This window comes from Cucumis sativus, chromosome 6 (genome assembly GCF_000004075.3).
Source record: "Cucumis sativus cultivar 9930 chromosome 6, Cucumber_9930_V3, whole genome shotgun sequence".
Taxonomy (NCBI): Eukaryota; Viridiplantae; Streptophyta; class Magnoliopsida; order Cucurbitales; family Cucurbitaceae; genus Cucumis; species Cucumis sativus.
The window spans coordinates 30,911,958-30,930,305 of NC_026660.2; the positions used below are offsets into that span (position 1 = coordinate 30,911,958).

At 36.0% G+C, this 18,348-nt stretch overlaps 3 protein-coding genes and 1 non-coding gene across 6 annotated transcripts; 3 read left to right on the forward strand and 1 right to left on the reverse strand.

Annotated features, from left to right (window-relative positions):
- Nucleotides 1–462: 462 nt before the first annotated feature.
- On the forward strand, nucleotides 463–3,273 carry LOC116401609. Of its 3 annotated transcripts, none has more exons than XM_031887899.1 (4): nucleotides 463–644; nucleotides 855–1,218; nucleotides 2,057–2,173; nucleotides 2,784–3,273. In XM_031887899.1, exons 2-4 carry the CDS (start codon nucleotides 895–897, stop codon nucleotides 2,901–2,903), a joined length of 561 nt encoding a protein of 186 aa, XP_031743759.1. In that variant the 5' UTR covers nucleotides 463–644; nucleotides 855–894; the 3' UTR covers nucleotides 2,904–3,273. The 3 variants fall into 3 exon arrangements, with proteins under 3 accessions (XP_031743759.1, XP_031743761.1, XP_031743760.1); XM_031887901.1 differs by having other exon boundaries at nucleotides 2,518–3,147; XM_031887900.1 differs by having other exon boundaries at nucleotides 472–644; nucleotides 782–1,218.
- A 472-nt stretch (nucleotides 3,274–3,745) lies between these two features.
- LOC116404656 (uncharacterized protein At4g19900-like) lies at nucleotides 3,746–9,752 on the forward strand. Its single transcript, XM_031887887.1, has 5 exons — nucleotides 3,746–5,400; nucleotides 5,476–5,625; nucleotides 6,508–6,642; nucleotides 7,857–8,045; nucleotides 9,296–9,752. The coding sequence occupies exons 1-5, from the start codon at nucleotides 3,974–3,976 to the stop codon at nucleotides 9,480–9,482; spliced, it is 2,088 nt and encodes a 695-aa protein (XP_031743747.1). The 5' UTR covers nucleotides 3,746–3,973; the 3' UTR covers nucleotides 9,483–9,752.
- LOC116404820 lies at nucleotides 6,024–6,126 on the reverse strand. Its single transcript, XR_004217924.1, has one exon. It is a non-coding gene; the product is annotated as a U6 spliceosomal RNA (small nuclear RNA).
- Nucleotides 9,753–10,353: 601 nt separating the features above from the next.
- Nucleotides 10,354–18,124, forward strand: LOC101207217 (DNA polymerase eta). The gene is made up of 16 exons (XM_011660055.2): nucleotides 10,354–10,773; nucleotides 11,545–11,665; nucleotides 11,727–11,838; nucleotides 11,923–12,093; nucleotides 12,844–13,008; nucleotides 13,111–13,214; nucleotides 13,297–13,416; nucleotides 14,036–14,159; nucleotides 14,278–14,391; nucleotides 14,509–14,724; nucleotides 15,885–15,987; nucleotides 16,066–16,295; nucleotides 16,765–16,840; nucleotides 16,914–17,038; nucleotides 17,370–17,469; nucleotides 17,545–18,124. The coding sequence occupies exons 1-16, from the start codon at nucleotides 10,698–10,700 to the stop codon at nucleotides 17,766–17,768; spliced, it is 2,181 nt and encodes a 726-aa protein (XP_011658357.1). The 5' UTR covers nucleotides 10,354–10,697; the 3' UTR covers nucleotides 17,769–18,124.
- Nucleotides 18,125–18,348: the final 224 nt, after the last annotated feature.

The window sequence follows — 18,348 nt, forward strand, 5'->3', positions numbered from 1 at the left end:
AAAAAAAAAAACTCGTTTATAAAACAAGGTGTAAAATACATTTAAAACTCTTTAGAAAAATTAATTTTAAGTATTTAGTGATTAGTCTCCTTAATTCGTACGAATCATTCAGATCACCCGTGTAATCATTCAGGTTGTGCGACCATCAAAAGATAATCACTATCCACTTTTGATCATCCTCAACAAACATGAAGTCACCATTTTTGGTTTCCAGCTAACAATCAACTTTAGTTTGTTATTTATTTATTTTTCAACCTTGTAGGCTAACTTCTGATCATTTTAAAAAAATATATTCAATGTTATATATCTTTACCTGAAAATTATCATATGATCATTTAACAAAGTTCAATAAAAAGTAACCTAAAAGAACTAAATTTAAAACTCAGTAAAAGAACTGAACTAAAATTAAAGTAATACACCAAAATGGTATTTTAAGGTTTGTTTTATTTTTTAAAAGAATAAATTCCTTAATTTTAATTTCGTGCCATTCGTTATCCTCAGTATTATCTCCCTCCAAAACCGACCGCTCGATCCAGCCCTCTCTCCCATCTCCGCCGGTAGTTTAACTGAGGCCGGAAAAGCCCTACGCTCGCAGGGGCTTCTCACCTCACTCATCTCTCCACAGCAAAGTTCATCCCGTACCAGTACGTTTCCTCCACTCTCTTATCTTTCTTCGTCGACATTTAATCGCGTATGAAGGAAAACGAAAGTACTTATTTCTGCGGAAACAAGGATCAATAGTTGATATTAACTGTTGCTATAACTTTGCCACTTTTGTTAGGTGTTTAGCGGTGATGTTATACGTAAGTGTTTCATGTGGAGTGAATTTTCATTACCAAACTCTGTTTTTACAGAAAAAGAAGATTGAAGGGGTTTAAAGAATAATTGGGAGTGATGTCTGCAACGCTGTTGTCTTATTGCAATCCAAGTCTAGTTTGTAATTACGGGAGGATGGATTTGAAACGCATGGCTCTCGGACATTTACGGTCTTTTGGAAGGAGAAACAATGGCTATCGCAAGCTTACAGTCTTTGCTGTTACTGAAGGTTCTGCAAAATCAAGCGAGTCTGAAGAAACAATTCCTTCTTGGGCCAAATTGGATTCAGAGGAGCCTCCACCTTGGGCAAAGGAAGAAGGCAAGGAAATTGGAACCCAACAGGGATTTCAGGTCCCTTTCTATGTTTACTTGCTTGCCTCATCTATCACTGCAATTGCTGCTGTAAGTTTCCCTTTAACTACAGTTTTTATTTTTTGGGATTTTTTATAGTTTTTTTTATGGTAACTGCTGCTGTGCTTCCAGTTTGCTCAGAATTTAATAGAAGCAAACGACGCCATTATCTCTTGTTAACACAATCGTTACATGAAATAAGGAGAAAACAACATCGTTAGAATTTTAACTTGTAGCGTTGTAATTTGATTTACTCCTGTTAAATCCCTACTGACTATGGTCAAAAGAATCCATTCACGGCTTTTGCAGACTGGATTGTGAATAGAAGGAGCCTTTTTGTTTTTTTGGAAATATATGTCAACTTCTTGGAAAACTGTGGCCTATTTGGGAACCATTTGTTTGATAGCAGTCTCTAGTTGTTCCTTTAGCCTCTGTCATATTTGTTAATATTCAGAATTAGGAGAGCGATGTGTTAAATTGGCAATCAACCTAAAGGTTATGATAAACTAAATTATACCAGTACTTTAGCACTTCACTTCTCTTACCTTCTAGGAGATTCCCATTCAACAATTGAAAATCCATATTTATTGGAGAGCAAATAGAGTTTGAACATAAGACCTTTTACTCTCATGTCTTATTAAGTTACCAATTAACTTCAACTCTTGTTATATAAAAAAAAGAAAGAAGAAAACTAAAGTTTTACTGTGTAATTTAATTATATCTATACCTCAACATGATTAAAAAATCATCTTAATGCAGTAAAGCGGTTGAGGTGATTGTATGTAATTAATTTATTTCTTCAACAATGTATGATCAGTTTTGGTGCTGTGGATACTAATCCTAATTGAAGCCGTTTGTATGTTTGTTGGAATGACTTCCAAAATTGCAGATAGGTTCCGTATTTGAGTACGTGAACCAGAAGCCTGTCTTTGGAATTATAAATTCAGACAGCATATTGTATGCTCCATTGCTTGGGTTTTTCGCACTTACTGGCATTCCCACTGCTGTAAGTTCCTCTATCTCCAAGTTTTGACATTTGTGAAGGGATTATCACATATTTTCATAGCATGAAATCATAAACATGACCTTTGGTGTGTCTCTAACGAGCATAAGTACGGAGTTTCCATCTTTCTGTGTTCTTTTGTTTGGGGAGAGGGGGATGATTGTAAAAATGGAAAAATGAGACTTGGTGCGCTCTTCTATGAGTTGCATCAATTCTTAGCTAGAAACTCTGCACATAAGGAACTGTATTTTGTGTCAACTGCAAAGGAAGTAATAAGAAGAATGACAATACCTTTGCAAAAATACGAATTCTACTTACAAGGCTCTCTATCTAATTTCTCGAGACAGGCATTCCTTTGGTTCAAATCTGTTGAAGTTGCTAATAAGGAAGCTGAGGATCAGGACAGAAGGGATGGTTACTTGTAGAATATTTATCTCTAACACGAATTTATTGTTCTTTGGAAGTAACAATGCTGTCTCCCCCTTGTTTTCTGTATATTCTCTATGATCATGCTACTGTGCAACTGATGTTAATTAGACAGCTATTGCTGTTCAAGATTTTAAATTTCTACATAAAGAATGTATATCATATATTGTTTTTATTTAAATTGTAGACTGGTTTCCTTGAGATGGATGAAATTAAGAAGCAAAGCAATGGAGCACAAGACCAAAACAAAAGAGCAAGCAAAAAATTGCAAAAGGGACAATTTTATAAAATATCTGGTAATAGTTGATTCGTTGAGATGGACCGGGACCTACCTCCTTCCAGAATCCCTCCTACACCTTTAGAAATCTTCTTCTTTCTCTTTAGGCAAATGTTCGAAGCGTTAGCCAAGAAAAGTAGCTTCTCATACTCATGAGTATCTCCTTCATTCATGGTATGAGGAGAAATCTTACTTTGAAGCCATCCCCACTCCTAAAGTTTGAACTATAAATTTCCAGATCTTAAAGAGAAAGTGATCCAATTGATTTGATGGATGTGTTTCTAGTTGGGATATGGGGATGCATGTTTATTGACTGAATGAAACTAATCTGATCGAATATTTGGACTTTTTTTTGGGGTTAATATTAATATTTATCTTATTCTATGTGATTAAAAAAAAAGCCTCAATAATGGTGTGATAACAAATATCCCTGTGCCCATTAATTAATACTAAACTTCAATGTACTCAAAACTTTGTAGGAAAAAAAAAACACGAGAATTTTGCCGAAATTGTAAAAAGAACTTCGTCTAAAGAGAAAAGGTGCATATAGGAGATGGCTATACGACTATTATAAAATTAGAAGAAGTAAAGTTTAGTGCTATTTGGAAATTTGGAATGCACCCAACTTTTCCTTGCTCTTATCCTTTCACTTTTTTTTTTCTTTTAAAATTTTCATTTAATGGTATTTTATTATTTCTAATGTTTATATTCCAAAACAATATTTTCCCTCGTTATATCTATTTCAATGTCTCTTACACGTTGCTATTTAAAGTAATTTTAATATGAGTTTATAAGAAAGAAAAATGATTTCTTAAATAAAAATCTATCCGTGAAAGAATAAAAAATGAAAACGACGTGGCAAAATGTACTCAGGCCACGTGGGTAGGGTAAAATCAGGCCAGAATAGTTTTAGGGGTAAATTTTTAGAAGTGGAACGGTCCGTTACAATTCGTTTGGTAGGTTGTATCTGTAAGTAAAGTTGTAGGATTTTGGTGCGCGAACTCAGATCATCGTTAACCCGCCATTGAACTTCTCTCTCTCTTTCTTCCCTCCGGCCAATGTCGTCTCCCTTCTTCTGCATTTTCTATCTCTAAAATAGAATGCTGCGGAACCTTCATACACGGCGTCGCGGTTCCTATGGCGCCTGCTTTTGCGCCTTCGCCGCCGCTTTGCTGCTTCTATTTTCAGTCTCCCTTCTGTACACTCGCCTCTCTCGCTCTCAGTCACACACTCACTCTCCTCACATGTATCCTAAATCTCTAGGCAACATTCTCGTCTCTGATTCAGATGATGATAGCGACATTGTTTTGGGAACTACTACCACCGACGAGGACAAGATCGATGAGCTCGATTTTGTGGATGAGGACCTCCAATCTAGGGCTTCCGGCGATGAGGATTTGGGAGAGGATGAAGATCAATCTGATCAGGTCAGGGTTTCTGGATTTTATTTTGACCATGTTAGTGGGGCTATTAGGAAGGTCTTTGATAACAAACGTTCCATCGAAGATTGGTCTGATGACACTTCTGGTTTTCCTATCGGATTAGGTGAAGTGGATCGCAGTAAATCTGCGTTTGGCTCTGATGATGTACCGGTTGATGAAGAGGTGAGGAGGAAAGCAAGTGAAATGACTGGGATCGAGGACGCGCTTTTGTTGAAGGTGGGTGGAAGAGTTTCGCCCTTGAGAGATGGGTGGGGAGACTGGTTTGATAAAAAGGGCGACTTTTTGCGGAGGGATAGGATGTTTAAGTCCAACTGGGAAGTCCTCAATCCACTGAACAATCCCCTTTTGCAAGATCCGGATGGTTTGGGTGTGGCCTCTCTAACTAGAGGTGATCGAATTGTTCAGAAGTGGTGGATCAACGAATTTAAAAGAGCTCCGTTTCTTGTTAACAAGCCATTGGGTGTTACACGGAAGGTCTTTAATACGGAAGTAGAAAATGGCAGTATGCATGCAAGCATCAAGAAGAGCGGGAGCCTAAGTGGTCAGACTGATATAAACTTCATGGACAATGGTAAGAAAACTGTAAATGAGATTGGGACTTCAGATGAACGCACTCGGAATAACCTTTCGAGGAAGAAAGTTATCAATTTTGATGAAGATTCGAGTTCCCGTTTTAGTGGCTATAGAACTTCAATATCTAGGAGTACTAAGAACGAGAAGAGTGGAGAAAGACGCACAGAAAAAGCTGATGTAGGGGATAAGCCGGTACTTACTAAGGGTGCAGGATTTAAACCAAAGGCTGTGCCTCATACTTTGACTAGTGTATATGCAGATGGCAAGAGATGGGGTTATTATCCTGGCCTACATCCGCATCTGTCATTTTCTCGTTTTATGGATGCATTCTTCAAGAAAAATAAGTGCGAAATGAGAGTTTTTATGGTTTGGAACTCACCTCCTTGGATGTTCGGGGTTCGGCATCAACGTGGGCTAGAGAGTGTGTTCTTGCATCATCAAAATGCATGTGTTGTTATTTTCTCGGAGACAATTGAGCTTGATTTCTTCAAAGATAACTTTGTGAAAAATGGGTAATTATCATATGAAAGTCTTGCAAATTCACACATATTTTATTTTTGTGATTAACTGCAATTTTTGTTCAACAGTTACAAAGTTGCGGTTGCTATGCCAAATCTTGATGAATTACTGAAGGATACACCAACCCATAAATTTGCTTCCATCTGGTTTGAATGGAAAAAGACGGAGTTCTATTCCACTCACTACAGTGAGCTTGTACGTTTGGCTGCTTTATACAAGTAAACCTTCTCTCACTATCTCTAAATTTTCATTTTTTCTATTAAGATATTTATGAATGCAACTTTTCAACTGTACAACATGGTTTGTGCGTCGTCTTTTTGTTTCTTGCCAAATGACAAGGGGCTAGAAAAACATTAGGGGAGATCCTTATTCCAAATATTACTAGACGATATTTCATTTTGAAGGCTGCACAAGAGTCAATTACTTAATATTGTATAATATTTATCATTCTTAAGGGCTAAATATATGTGCTTATTTCTGATTCTAGGCTCACAAATATGTAAAAAAAATTGATTTCATGTTAGGATAAGAGCTACAAAAAGAGGTAGGCAAGGAGATGCTATGTCCACATTCTTCTTTTATAGGTTTCTTTACATGAAGCCAATTGTCAATGTTAAAAAGTTTGGACCATTTCTCAATTTATGCATGTCATCCATTTGCAGGTGCCATGTTAATCTTCTATATATTGTTTCAATTTGATCGGATGTCCCCGAAGGGACGAAGCCATTTGTCAATGTTATTAGGTCATAATTAGAGGTGCTCTTCTACTTGTAACCCTCAACAAGAAAAGGCAAACTCACTACCATCATCCAATTTCCTTTTGTGAAAATCTACATGTTTATGAGGGTTTTATATGTGTGTATATTTTTGTGCATTAAAGAGGGTGCGGTACCTGGGATTAATGCCTGCTAGGTTGGATCATAATGTTTAGAAGACAATTTCTCCGGGAAATAGGGCCAAGAACTACTTGAGTAAATTTTAGTGACATTTAAATGTAATCATCTTATTATGGCAAAGGCATGTCTGAATTTTGTACGGAGTTTTGATGGTGTATTTGATTTTTCTGATTAACTACATTACAAATTTGTTTCATTCTTCAGGTATGGTGGAATCTATCTTGATTCTGACATTGTAGTCTTGAAACCTCTATCCTCGCTTCACAATTCTGTTGGGATGGAGGATCAGCTTGCTGGAAGTTCTTTGAATGGGGCAGTCATGGCATTTAGAATGCACAGGTATGTGGCAGTTTAAAAACGGGTATTGGTTCTCAGAAAATTCATATTCAGCTTAGGAATCGTCTATTTTATTTAAACAGAACGAAATTTTCTTTTCTGAAAACATAATGGCTGATAACATCTTTTGACTAGTCTAACTTGAATGAACATGTTTCTGGAAGGGAAAAAACATTTTATGATGTAGAAAAAAAGGAGAGAAAAAAAAAAAGAGTAAGAAACCCCGTTTACATTGAGAAAAATGAAAGGATATAAAAGGCATAAAGTATCAAGTCCCAATAAAAAATGAAGTTCGACCTTCACTGAAAAAAATAGGAAAAGAAAGACTTCAATCCTATAAAACTGCCGATATCATAATTACAAAAAGGTCTAGAGGCTAACGGCCACAAAACCTCCTCATCGGGACTCTTGAGCTTTCTTTTAATTCCATTGTTTCTCTCAAGCCAAATAAACTTGCAAAGAAGCTTGCATACCAAAACACATTGCCCTTGATGCAAAAGCCCCTCCTCCAACATACAAAAAGTTAAAAGATCGAGAGATCGACACAAAATTGAAATAAATTTCCTGTAGAAAATAAATGTCTTCTAAGCTTTTGAACTATGGAGGGTTTAGATAAAACTCCCACAATGTATATGAACAGAGGCCCTGAAATATAACATACGTTGTGGAACTCTAAAAGTCACAAAATAACTTTTTTCAAAATTGTAGGCAGGTGACCAAACGTGCCCCAGCGTTTTGATGGTCCCCAAGGACAGACTAGAGGTGGTTTAGAACATGGGAGAGAAATTATAAATGTATTCGTTGATATCCTAGCAAACCTGCTGGGGCTGCATGAATGTGCAACTTTTTTTTCCTCTTTATCCTTGTCATTTGACCAAGTTGACAATAACAGCAATATTAAAGCAGCACTAACAATGATAGTTAATATATTGACTAATGTTTTCGTTGTATATAATTGTTGTCAGGTTATCTGTACAGTTTTGTTCATTAAAAATTTAGATTCTTCTGTATTTACTTCCAGCAACTATCTTGTAAAAGTATTTGATAGGTTCCTTTATAAAGAAAATGTATTTGATAGGTTGGGGGAACTGTCAAGTGTTTCTCCACGTTGTCAAACACTTCACTAATCACTGAGCGGTACACGGTGACCACATTTGTCTTACTAATCTGATTACCTTGGATTCTTTTGTTGAGTTATAAGTTCTACTTTTCTGCAGCCCCTTTATAATGGAGTGTATGAAAGAATACTACTCAACTTATGATGATAGAAGCTTTAGATGGAATGGGGCTGAGCTCTTGACAAGAGTTGCAAACAGGTTTTCCAGCGAAGTGCCTGCAGAACAGTTTGAGTTGACTGTGCAGCCATCTTTTGCATTTTTTCCCATTGCTTCACAAAATATCACTAGGTAATTTCGGATTAAATTTGCTCGTGCATCTTATCCTTATATACGAATCTACATATTATTAGCATCCTGACTTCTGAGTCTGACATTATTCACACACACACACACACAAAGTCACATTTTAGTTAAAAGATAAAATGTACGAATACTTTCAAGGAATTGCCAAAACAGTGATTGGATTGATATGCATTTTTTTAGCAAACTGTAAGCCAGAATTGGCTGATCAGCCTACGAAAGTGTCAGCCAATTCGAGAGGGTTGAGTTTTCTTTATTCCGAACACTATGCCTTTTCCTTTCCACTCCTTACTTACCTATTTATAGTAATAGGTTTTTTACCCTTCCTCACATGCATATTTACGATTGGAGGCAGACTTCTCACGTGAGGGAATTAGAAAGGAGAACAATCTAATAAAACCCTTTAGAATCTTGTACAAAGAAAGGCTACAAAGATAACAGAATTTCGAAGTACAATCCAGAAATTCTCCTTCTCGACGAAAATACTCTGTTTCCGACCTAACATACTAAAGGATAGCCCACAACATTTTGCTCTGGAAGGTGGAATTAGAGGAATGGCTGTTGGATAAAAAATGACTTTCACATTGTTTTGGAGGGCACTTCTTACATTGAAACTTCCCTCTTCCCGTTTGTGTGAGTTCTCTCCGTCTGCAAATTAACACGTGAGGTCTGTCTATTCCATATCTTCATAGCATAAATTAGAAATGAACATTTATCTATAATAATCTCACCCACCCCTGTTTTTCTTTTGAACTTCTTTCTCTGCTGTTTTTCTGGCGTCTGTAGAAGTAGAAGGCTCTTTTGTGACATCAATCACTCATTTTTCTTTTGCTTTCTCCCACACTGTCAATAGGCCCCAGGTGGCCTATTGGGTAATGCGAGAAGTGTTGAAGGAGGTTTACTTTTTCCCCAGGCCTCCACCGTTCATGTAGTTATTTTCTTGAAAATCTTACAGCCCAGCTGCCATGATTCGACAATTTGATATTAGTCGTGGAGATCGGATTCAACTCCTTAGGCACCTAGTTGCTTTCTTGGGGACATTTTGGAATCAAAGCAAAGTTATTCAAATAGGCACTTAATCTGTTCTTTCTCTAAACATGTTATGCAATCTAATAAGTTGAACTATCTGTTGTGGAACTTTGATTTAATTACTTGAACCATCTGTTGTGGAACTTTGCTTATTTCAGTTTAGATGATTTAACTTTTCGTTCTTGTGCAATCAACGATATTGCAAATAGATACTTTGCTGTACCAGTGGGTGCAACCGAAAAGGCTGAACATGAGTGCTTACTGAAGAAAATCTTGGAAGAGTCGGTGACATTTCATTTTTGGAACAGCCTGACATATTCACTCATTCCCGAGTCCGAGAGCCTTGTGAGCAGACTCCTCCAACATACTTGTATCAAATGTTTAGATGTATTGTGATTTTTTCTATCTAGACCACACCTAAAATATGCAGGAAATTTTCAAAGTATTTGAGCATAGTTGATTGAGTTTTTGTATCTTAATAGTTAATAGTGTGGTTGGGGTGTCATAGGAATTCTATTTCTGGGATCCTCCTGCATTTTGGTGTATATCCATATGAGGTAGCCCTTTGTTTCTCTATTTCTAACTCTGCCTGTAAATACATGTGCACATTTAACCATCTTTTGCTCTTATTTCCGTTATATATATAAACAAAATTCAATACTCCAAGGATAAGAGTGTAATTTTTGTAATCATTTACCAAATTAAAATTGAACTCAAAGCTCATACATAAAGTAAAACAGTTTATAACTTAGGGGTTGTTTGACTCACTATCGGAAACATTTTAACTCCAATGGTAATCATTATTGAAGTTTCTATATGTCGTGGATCATAGTTGTCGAGAAACTTCAAAATTAGCAACTCTTACCCATCACTTCTCCGACACTTGGTAGCCTAAACACTCATCACTAAACTGAAACTACATTCAAAATTTAGGGTATAAAATATATAATAAACCTGAACATAGTAGAGGATCGACATTTTCATTCATTTTTTTTTTTCAGTTTAAAACTGGTGGGTAAAAGAAGAACTCGTGGGTTAATGACTCCATATAAACCTGTGTTTGTCCCAATAAATTTATGAGCCCTATCAAAAAACAAAAAAAAAAAAAAAATTGTCCATATTTACAACATGATCTAGCACAAACTTTATTATTTTATTATATTTATAATTTTTCAAAAATTGTTTTGGCAACTATCCTTGTTTATTTGCTAATTGAACTAAAACTTGGGATGGAAAAAGAAAATGGCGCCAATTGGATCAATTTCGCACGAACGGGGAAATAAAAGTGGTGGAGATTTATAATTTTGCAAATTACGATCTTCTTTTTACAAATTCCGCTTCGGGTTTTGTTTATCGGTTTATGGGTGTTCGAGTAGTCCCTTCATCCAATTTTCTGTCTCGTTGTTTCAATTCAGAGTTCGTCGATGTTCGTCAAACCAATTAGTACTCAATCGATACTTCTGCTATCTGCATGCTAACTGCTGAACATTCCTCGATACTAGTTGAAGAAGAAGAAGGACATTACTCATTCCCTTCCTCTCACCAGTGTGGTGCTCCGACCGCGTTGGAATTGGCTTATACTTTTGCTCTGGACCTGGGTATTGGTTAGAGATGCCGGTAGCGAAGCCGGAATCATCAGATGTCAGAATCATCGCTCACGTAGATATGGACTGCTTCTACGTTCAAGGTTCCGATTCTCTTTCACAACTTGCTACGCTTCCATTCTGGAAGCTATTTTGAGATATTCCTTTTAATTTCTACTTTCCCGCTCCAATGCAATCTTTCGAAACTACCATCAACTTTGAATTCCTGCGTGAGGGGACTTCGAAGTTCCTAATTTTGTTTTAAGGCTTCAAGAAGACCAACTTCGAAGCACAGTCTGAAATTGCTCTTTGTAAAATGAAATGCAAAATTTCCATCTAGAACACATTGGTTATTATTGAAGTATCGATTTAATATTACATTTATTTTAACCAATTAGCTAAAGTTCTCGAGTCTTGTGATTTAGTAAGGTGTCAGTGAGGGGTCCTGTGTTTGAATCTCTGTAATGTCATTTTCTCATTACTAATATTGGTTTTCACTTGTTGGTCTTCTACGAATTTTTAAGCCCACAAGTGTGATGGTATCCAATTTTGGTTTGAGCGTTAAGATTCTTGATAAGGATTTATATGACAAGAAAATTTAGATTGCTGCTGCATAGCTTGTGATGAGGTGTTAGTGGGGTTCACGTATTCCTTTGGGCGCAAAGGTTAGCATTAGTATCATGGATCTGTAGATTTCCTCATCCACTCTTGTGGAAATTAGTATTGTATGATCAGAAAAGTTTATGAAAAAATTTGTCTGTCACGTTATGCTTTTCATACTTTATTTCTGTTATCACGCTAGACAACATGTTTTTATGGTTGGTTGCAAAATCGTTTCTTTCTCTCAAGCGTTTTGTTAATTGATATTTCTGCAGTTGAGCAACGGAAGCAGCCGTGCTTAAGGGGCTTACCTACTGCTGTGGTTCAATATAACTCATGGAAAGGTGGTGGCTTGATTGCTGTTGGCTACGAGGCACGCAAGTTTGGTGTGAAGAGGTATAGACCCTTCTTCCTCTGAGTTATATTTTATTCTCTTAAAAAATCTGACAAGCTTCAGATCAATGCGAGGTGATGAGGCAAAGAAAGTCTGCCCTCAAATTCAGCTAATTCAGGTTCCTGTAGCGCGTGGTAAAGCAGACCTCAAGACATATCGGGATGCAGGTTCAGAGGTCTGTAGTCCAGTTTGGGCATTAAGTCTTCTCTGTTAACAAGGAATGTTAACATTTGATGATGGAAAATTATTAAAATTGTAGGTTGTTCGTGTTCTTTCAAAGAAGGGAAGGTGTGAGAGAGCATCAATTGATGAAGTATATCTTGACCTTACTGATGCTGCTGAAGCAATGTTAGTTGAAACTCCTCCAGAGAGCATGGAGGCTATTGATGTCGAGGCTCTTAAATCACATGTCTTAGGTCTTGATCAAGAGGTCAAATACAATCTCTTAGATTTCTTCATTCTTTGATCTCCTGCTTAAGTCATGACTTAAATATGTAGTGACCTAAAACATGTAAATTTTTAGGCGCCAATTTGCACTATCATTTTGACCAAGGCTTATAACTAACAAAAATGTTACAAAAAGAGCCTTATTTGGCACAAATACGTGATCAATCAAAATCATAGAATTTGTATCAGGGATACTTCCACTTCATGTACAATACACTGCTTCTTGGTTGTGTTTTAGTTGGAAATTCTCTTGTAACTATAGTCGTTCCATGATTGTGGAGTTAGTTTTTTTTGTGGGTGGTGGTTCCTCCTTTTCAGTTTTTGGAAAACAGTTTTGGAACACCTTCACTTTCTGCTCTTTGAGAATGTTGCCTATGTTATGTCCATGACTTTGAGAACCTTCATTTTGAAAAAGGAAACTGATCCCTTGTTTCTATTAAACACGTATTTTTCCAAAAGATTTCTCCATTGAAAACTCTGCTCTCAACGTCTTCTGTGAATAAACCACCATAAACTGAAGGGGAATCTCTAAGACTCTAATAACTATTTCTTGCATGCATATCTTTTTTCCCTCTTCCTTTTAGCTTGCTACACTATCGTTTTCTTTTTCCATTTGTATCAATAAAATTCTAAGAAATTATATCTACTCCATAATGTTGGTAATATTAGCTATGCACTGGCCTGTTCATCAGCTACTATGTTATATTCAATATTGAAATTGGTTTTAAGTCAGGAACAAAGTGATGGCCAAGAATGTGTCAGGAAGTGGCTTACAAAGTGTGATTCAGATTATCGTGATAAGCTGTTAGCCTGTGGAACTCTCATTGTTGCTGAATTAAGGATGCAAGTGTTGAAAGAGACCGAGTTTACTTGTTCTGCTGGAATTGCTCATAATAAGGTAGGATGAATTTGTTTGTTCACACTGAATCCTATCTTTTATGCAATACTTTTTTTTTCTACTGATAAATATATTTTTAATTATATATGAGATTGTGAGCAGATGCTGGCTAAACTTGCTAGTGCCATGAATAAACCTGCCCAACAAACTGTTGTGCCCCTCTCCTGTGTGAAAGGATTGCTTGATTCGCTGCCAATAAAAAAAATGTCAGTCTCCATATGTCATATCACATACTAACGTTATGTTTACATTTAATTTATCTGCGTCAATTTTGAAATTTTGTGGCAGGAAACAACTAGGTGGAAAGCTTGGGAGTTCTTTAGAAAGTGACCTTGGTGTGAACACTGTTGGAGATCTATTGAAATTTCCAGAGCAGAAGCTACAAGAACGTTATGGCATCAATACTGGGTATTTGATAACTGAATTCAATGTTTGATCTTTTTTCTTTGAAAAGGAGACAAGTCTCTGTATTATATATTAGTAAAAGAAATGAAGTGAGACTAATGCTCAAAGTACAAGAAAGTTATACAAGAATTGGGAGGCACAAGGATCGGAAGGTGTACCCAGGCATTTCAACTAGGTTGACATCCTCTTAGCAGTCTCATCAGATCCACCAAATAATCCAAATAAAAAAGAAACCAAGAGGTGACTGCCGATCAAAAATAAAATAAGCCACACTACAACATAAGAACAGACCAAAGGGACTGAATCCTACACAAAACCTTGCAAAACAAAGACAAAATAAATACTTAAAAACATCCCTAAAAAAGACTGGAGCAAAAGCTCAGAAAACTACAATTAATAGATAGCAGAAAACAGTAGACAACGGGTAATGTCTCTTATCTCTTTTTGAAAATCACTTTTGTTTGTTTGTTTGTTATTTCTTTTTTCGTGGGGGAGGGGGGATTGAGGGAAGTCTTGTCCCTAAACCCTAAACAGTGAACTACAATTAGAGGCTCGTAATAAAAGAATTTTACTTTTTCATTTTTTCTTGAAAATAATAACTTTACTTTTTTCTTTTGTTCAGTACTTGGTTATGGAATATTGCTAGAGGAAGCAGTGGGGAAGAAGTACAATGTCGCCTTCTTCCCAATAGCCATGGTTCTGGGAAGAGTTTTCCTGGGCCCCAAGCTCTGAGGACTATTGCTTCAGTAAGTTTGTCTATCAGTTTTTCATTTCATTTCATTTTCTTTATCAAGGGCAATGGACACCAGTGAGATCTATTTTCCCGTCATCACAGAGTTCCCATCATCATTCCCCCTTCTGCAGGTTCAGCACTGGCTAACTGAACTTTCTGAAGAACTGAGCGAGCGTCTTAGTTCTGATTTAGATCAGAATAGGCGGATGGCTCACACCCTTACATTTCATGCTACTGCATACAGGGTATGTTTTTTGTCCTTTGACATGCTGTGAGATTCTGTCCCACGGCATGAATCAAGTATTAACAGGATGGATTGCTGCTCACTATGTACTGAAGTTTGATTATTCTTGGTGATGCAGTTGAGTGACTCAGATTCACATAAAAAGTTCCCATCCAAGTCTTGTCCCTTGAGATATGGTGCTGCTAAAATTCAGGAAGATGCATTAAACTTATTTAAGGCTGGACTGCGGGATTATTTAGGTTCTTACAGAGCTAACATCCTGGGAGATTCAAACAATGGATGGAGAATAACTTCTCTTTCTGTCTCAGCAAGTAAAATTATGACCATACCATCTGTAAGTTTGAGCATACCTGGCAACTAATTCTGTGGTCTGGTTATGTTTGATCACTAAAGGCTGTTTGTTTCACATGTTTTGGAATTAGTTTTGGCAAAAATATAAAAGAAATCATAATTGTTTCATAGATGTTTACTTTATAAAACCTGGGTAATTATTACCCAAGGATAAAAATACTCCATGAAACATGAGATTTTATTGTCCTTCTTGAAGATGGAACATTTTTCTTTGAAAATGAATAGGAGAGAGAAAACACTCGTCAACTAATTTCAAGTGATTTGTATTATTATTAATTATATAATATAAATATTTTAATTAATTAAAAAATATATTTAAACAGAATCTGTTAATTATTTTTTAAAATTTTTTATGAAAAGGATAATTTAAAGGTTAATAAACTATCTTGGTCTTGGGACCGTTAAATTTAGTTTCATACTTTCAAATAGATCATAAATTAGTCTCTAGTGATAGTTTATGGTTAACTTTTCTAAAAAAGATTAGTTTTTGTTAGCCTTAGCTCTATGAAGTTTGGAAGGATTTTCACATTATGCGTTGTTAAAGGGAAATTATAGTTATTATTACTTTATCCAATTCAATACAAATAAACTTCACTAACAATATTGGCTAATTTTAACGCATGGCTAAAATGGTAACAAAATAGCATCAACCTAATTTAAATTATTCTTGATATGAGCAAAACTGGCAAAACAACACAGATATTTAACTCTCATATTAATTATTTTTCATATGCAAATACGGACACTCATCATATACCCTAGACATTCAATTCTTAAGTATTTAACTCCCAGATATTCCATATGACATATCTAAACATATCTATACATATATATATCCTTATCCATCGAGAAACATTGTAAAGAATGTTTATTTTATTTTATTATTTTTTCAGTACAAGATGCTGCGCTTTTGGCCCAAAGAACTTCCCAAGTTTTCTGTCTGACTTTGATAGGAAACTTCACTGATGATTGTTTAAATGTTTTAGCATCTTAACTCATACTGTTTTTACGGCCAGAATCTACTGTTGAACTATACTAGTTGATGTGTGTGGGAACCACTCGACTCTCGTAGTGATTAATCAGTTCTGTACATTGGGGCTATCTTTCTTTTAATCTGAACGTGCAGCCTTATGCTTGTGGTAGGGAATGTGTTCAATTACAAAATACCTGCATGTCCAGCATTCATCTTGCACGTCATCTGAGCAACCCCAGGATAATGATATACAAGAAACTGCTTTACATTCAGGTTCAAGAGTTAAAATATGTTTCCATCAATTTTGTGCCTCATGTTATTATAATTAACGAGAACTTCCTGGTCACTTAGGTTGTACGAATTATTCAGTGATGGATTCAAATGAAGCTCATGATGAACGTACTGGAGAAGAAATGAAGATTGAGGACGAGCATGATCGTTTAGGTTGTACAGACTATTCAGTGGACTTATGTGAGGCTTTTGATAAATCCACTGGAGAAGAAAAGGAGGAGAAAGCTACACATAGATGCAATTTGGATGAAGAGGAGGGTGAAAGGGGTTCATGGAAAGATGAAGTCATGGTATGGGATAATCAATAATTCTTTTGCTAAATCTGTGTTCTTGTAACATATTCTACAACTTCCATATCAAGTTGTTTTCAATATGATCTTTAAATGTTGTGGTAGCTTGACTGTTTGAAATCAATAATTTTCAAGTTCTACTTTTAGGTCCTCCAACTCCAAGGTTGCCCTTTCTTAGTTTCTGTGAACCAATTAAAGATATTATGAAAGACTAGGTATAACTGCAAATGAAGTATATATGACCACTTTTCCTGTTTGCAAATTGTGTTGAGCAGTTTTGTATGTACTCAGATAAATTGTAATGAGCATATTTTAATTGCTACAAGATTGAATGATGAGTTGCTGAGCGCTTCCGTGGTTCATCTTTTCTGCTTGCTAAATCCTATGTTTCGATAATAGTTCTCAAGATTGATTGAAAAGTAATTTTAGTGAAAGGGCATTTCTTATTTCTAATTTTCTTTGATTTCAGGATAGGTCTTGTTCTTCCAAAGAGTTGGAGAAAGATGGTATTGTCCTAGAAACAACCCAATTGCCTGTTGTCACAGGTATTTAATTCGTTTACTCCAAAGTATTTTCCTTTCCTTCCGGTTCTAATCTTAATACAGGCTAGTTTTACAGTAAGCAAGTTCTGTTCGGGCTCAAATGAAAGCGAGTTTCAAATAATTCCAATAGAAGAGCAGAAGTCCAAGAACACTAGAATTACATCTCCGCTGTGTATGAAAAGGAACAAATCAAAAGACAAGGTTTCAATGTATTTATTTTTCTATTTCATTTTGATTTCGTTGCCGTGGAGAGATTTTGATAAAGCATGGGAGTAAAAGAATTCAACGGATCGACGAAATTATTTACAATTGTTTGGCCGCCCTATGGAATTCAAGAGCATAATGGTTGATTTTTAATGGGTGCCAGTTGGATACATAAATATTCTTTGGTAAAAAAAAAGGTCGATCTTTGTACATTTGCATTTTGAAAGAAAACATTGTTTTTGTATGCAAAAGGTTCTTATTTATCTGATTAGAGTTATCACATTTTGAAGATTTGTTGTTCTAATCCCTCAACATGTGGTGATGCCAGGGCACGGCTTCAATCTTGAGATTCTTTAAGCCTGATCTCTCTTCCGCATCAAGGAATCAGGAAGTTGCTGAAAGCATGCAAGATAACTCGCCATCTGCAGGTATTTTTCAAATATTTTGCCTTCTTTTATCCGCTTTTAATCAAATAAAGAAATATACCGACTTTATTTATATAGTGCCAGATGGTCACAGTAGTGAATTAAGATTGTCTGATCATGGGGCACAAGGAGGTGAAATATGGAATTATAAAGTTGACGAAATTGACATTTCAGTAATCGAAGAGTTGCCACCTGAAATTCAGAAAGAACTATGGTCTTGGCTTAGGCCTCACAAACGATCCAATACAGCAAATCGAGGTTCCACCATCGCTCGTTACTTTCTACCTTCCAAAAGCAGTTGACACTTTAGATATCATACTTGTAAATATGTAGTATCTTCATAATGATGCACATTTTAAAGGTTGGTTCTCTTTAGATGTTCTTTCGTTTCTTCGTCCTGAGATTGGAAATATTTGTCCAATGTAATTATTTATTTTGAGACAGGCATCTGGGTTTTTGTACAATTGGTTGTTAATATTGGATAGTGTAGTAGTAGAATAAAAAAGAAATGTGAAAAGTTGAGTTTCGATGGATGGTAGAGGTGGATAAAATGGAAAACCAGAGGGACAGCGGTAAAACCAGAGTGGTATTTCATTCATTGTTCCCAAAGAGGTAAAATAATGAATACCGGTGGGCTGAGTCCACAGTTTCCTTTCAACACCTCCAATCCAATTTCTCCCTTTATTGCTGCCAACACCCCTTTCTACTTTCTTTATTTCTTCTTCATAATAACTCCCCATTTTATTCCTTACACCAATTTTCAATTCAAATTTTCAAAACACACGAAGTTTATTTATATAATTATTTCAAACCATAGGATAATTAAAGAAGTGACTGCGTTTTATTTAATGCTTTTCTTCTTTCTTTCAGAAAATCAATGAC

What these genes read in the sequence shown, in the direction of transcription:
- LOC116404656 (XM_031887887.1), top strand. Translation starts at nt 3,974, where the DNA reads ATGCTGCGGAACCTTCATACACGGCGTCGCGGTTCCTATGGCGCCTGC. An exon ending in GATAACTTTGTGAAAAATGG is followed by an intron (nt 5,401 to 5,475) that starts GTAATTATCATA and finishes TTTGTTCAACAG; the next exon opens with TTACAAAGTTGCGGTTGCTA. An exon ending in ATGGCATTTAGAATGCACAG is followed by an intron (nt 6,643 to 7,856) that starts GTATGTGGCAGT and finishes ACTTTTCTGCAG; the next exon opens with CCCCTTTATAATGGAGTGTA.
- LOC116401609 (XM_031887899.1), top strand. Translation starts at nt 895, where the DNA reads ATGTCTGCAACGCTGTTGTCTTATTGCAATCCAAGTCTAGTTTGTAAT. An exon ending in CTATCACTGCAATTGCTGCT is followed by an intron (nt 1,219 to 2,056) that starts GTAAGTTTCCCT and finishes CCAAAATTGCAG; the next exon opens with ATAGGTTCCGTATTTGAGTA. An exon ending in TTACTGGCATTCCCACTGCT is followed by an intron (nt 2,174 to 2,783) that starts GTAAGTTCCTCT and finishes TTTAAATTGTAG; the next exon opens with ACTGGTTTCCTTGAGATGGA.
- LOC101207217 (XM_011660055.2), top strand. Translation starts at nt 10,698, where the DNA reads ATGCCGGTAGCGAAGCCGGAATCATCAGATGTCAGAATCATCGCTCAC. An exon ending in TCTTAGGTCTTGATCAAGAG is followed by an intron (nt 12,094 to 12,843) that starts GTCAAATACAAT and finishes GTTTTAAGTCAG; the next exon opens with GAACAAAGTGATGGCCAAGA. An exon ending in CCAATTGCCTGTTGTCACAG is followed by an intron (nt 16,841 to 16,913) that starts GTATTTAATTCG and finishes CTAGTTTTACAG; the next exon opens with TAAGCAAGTTCTGTTCGGGC.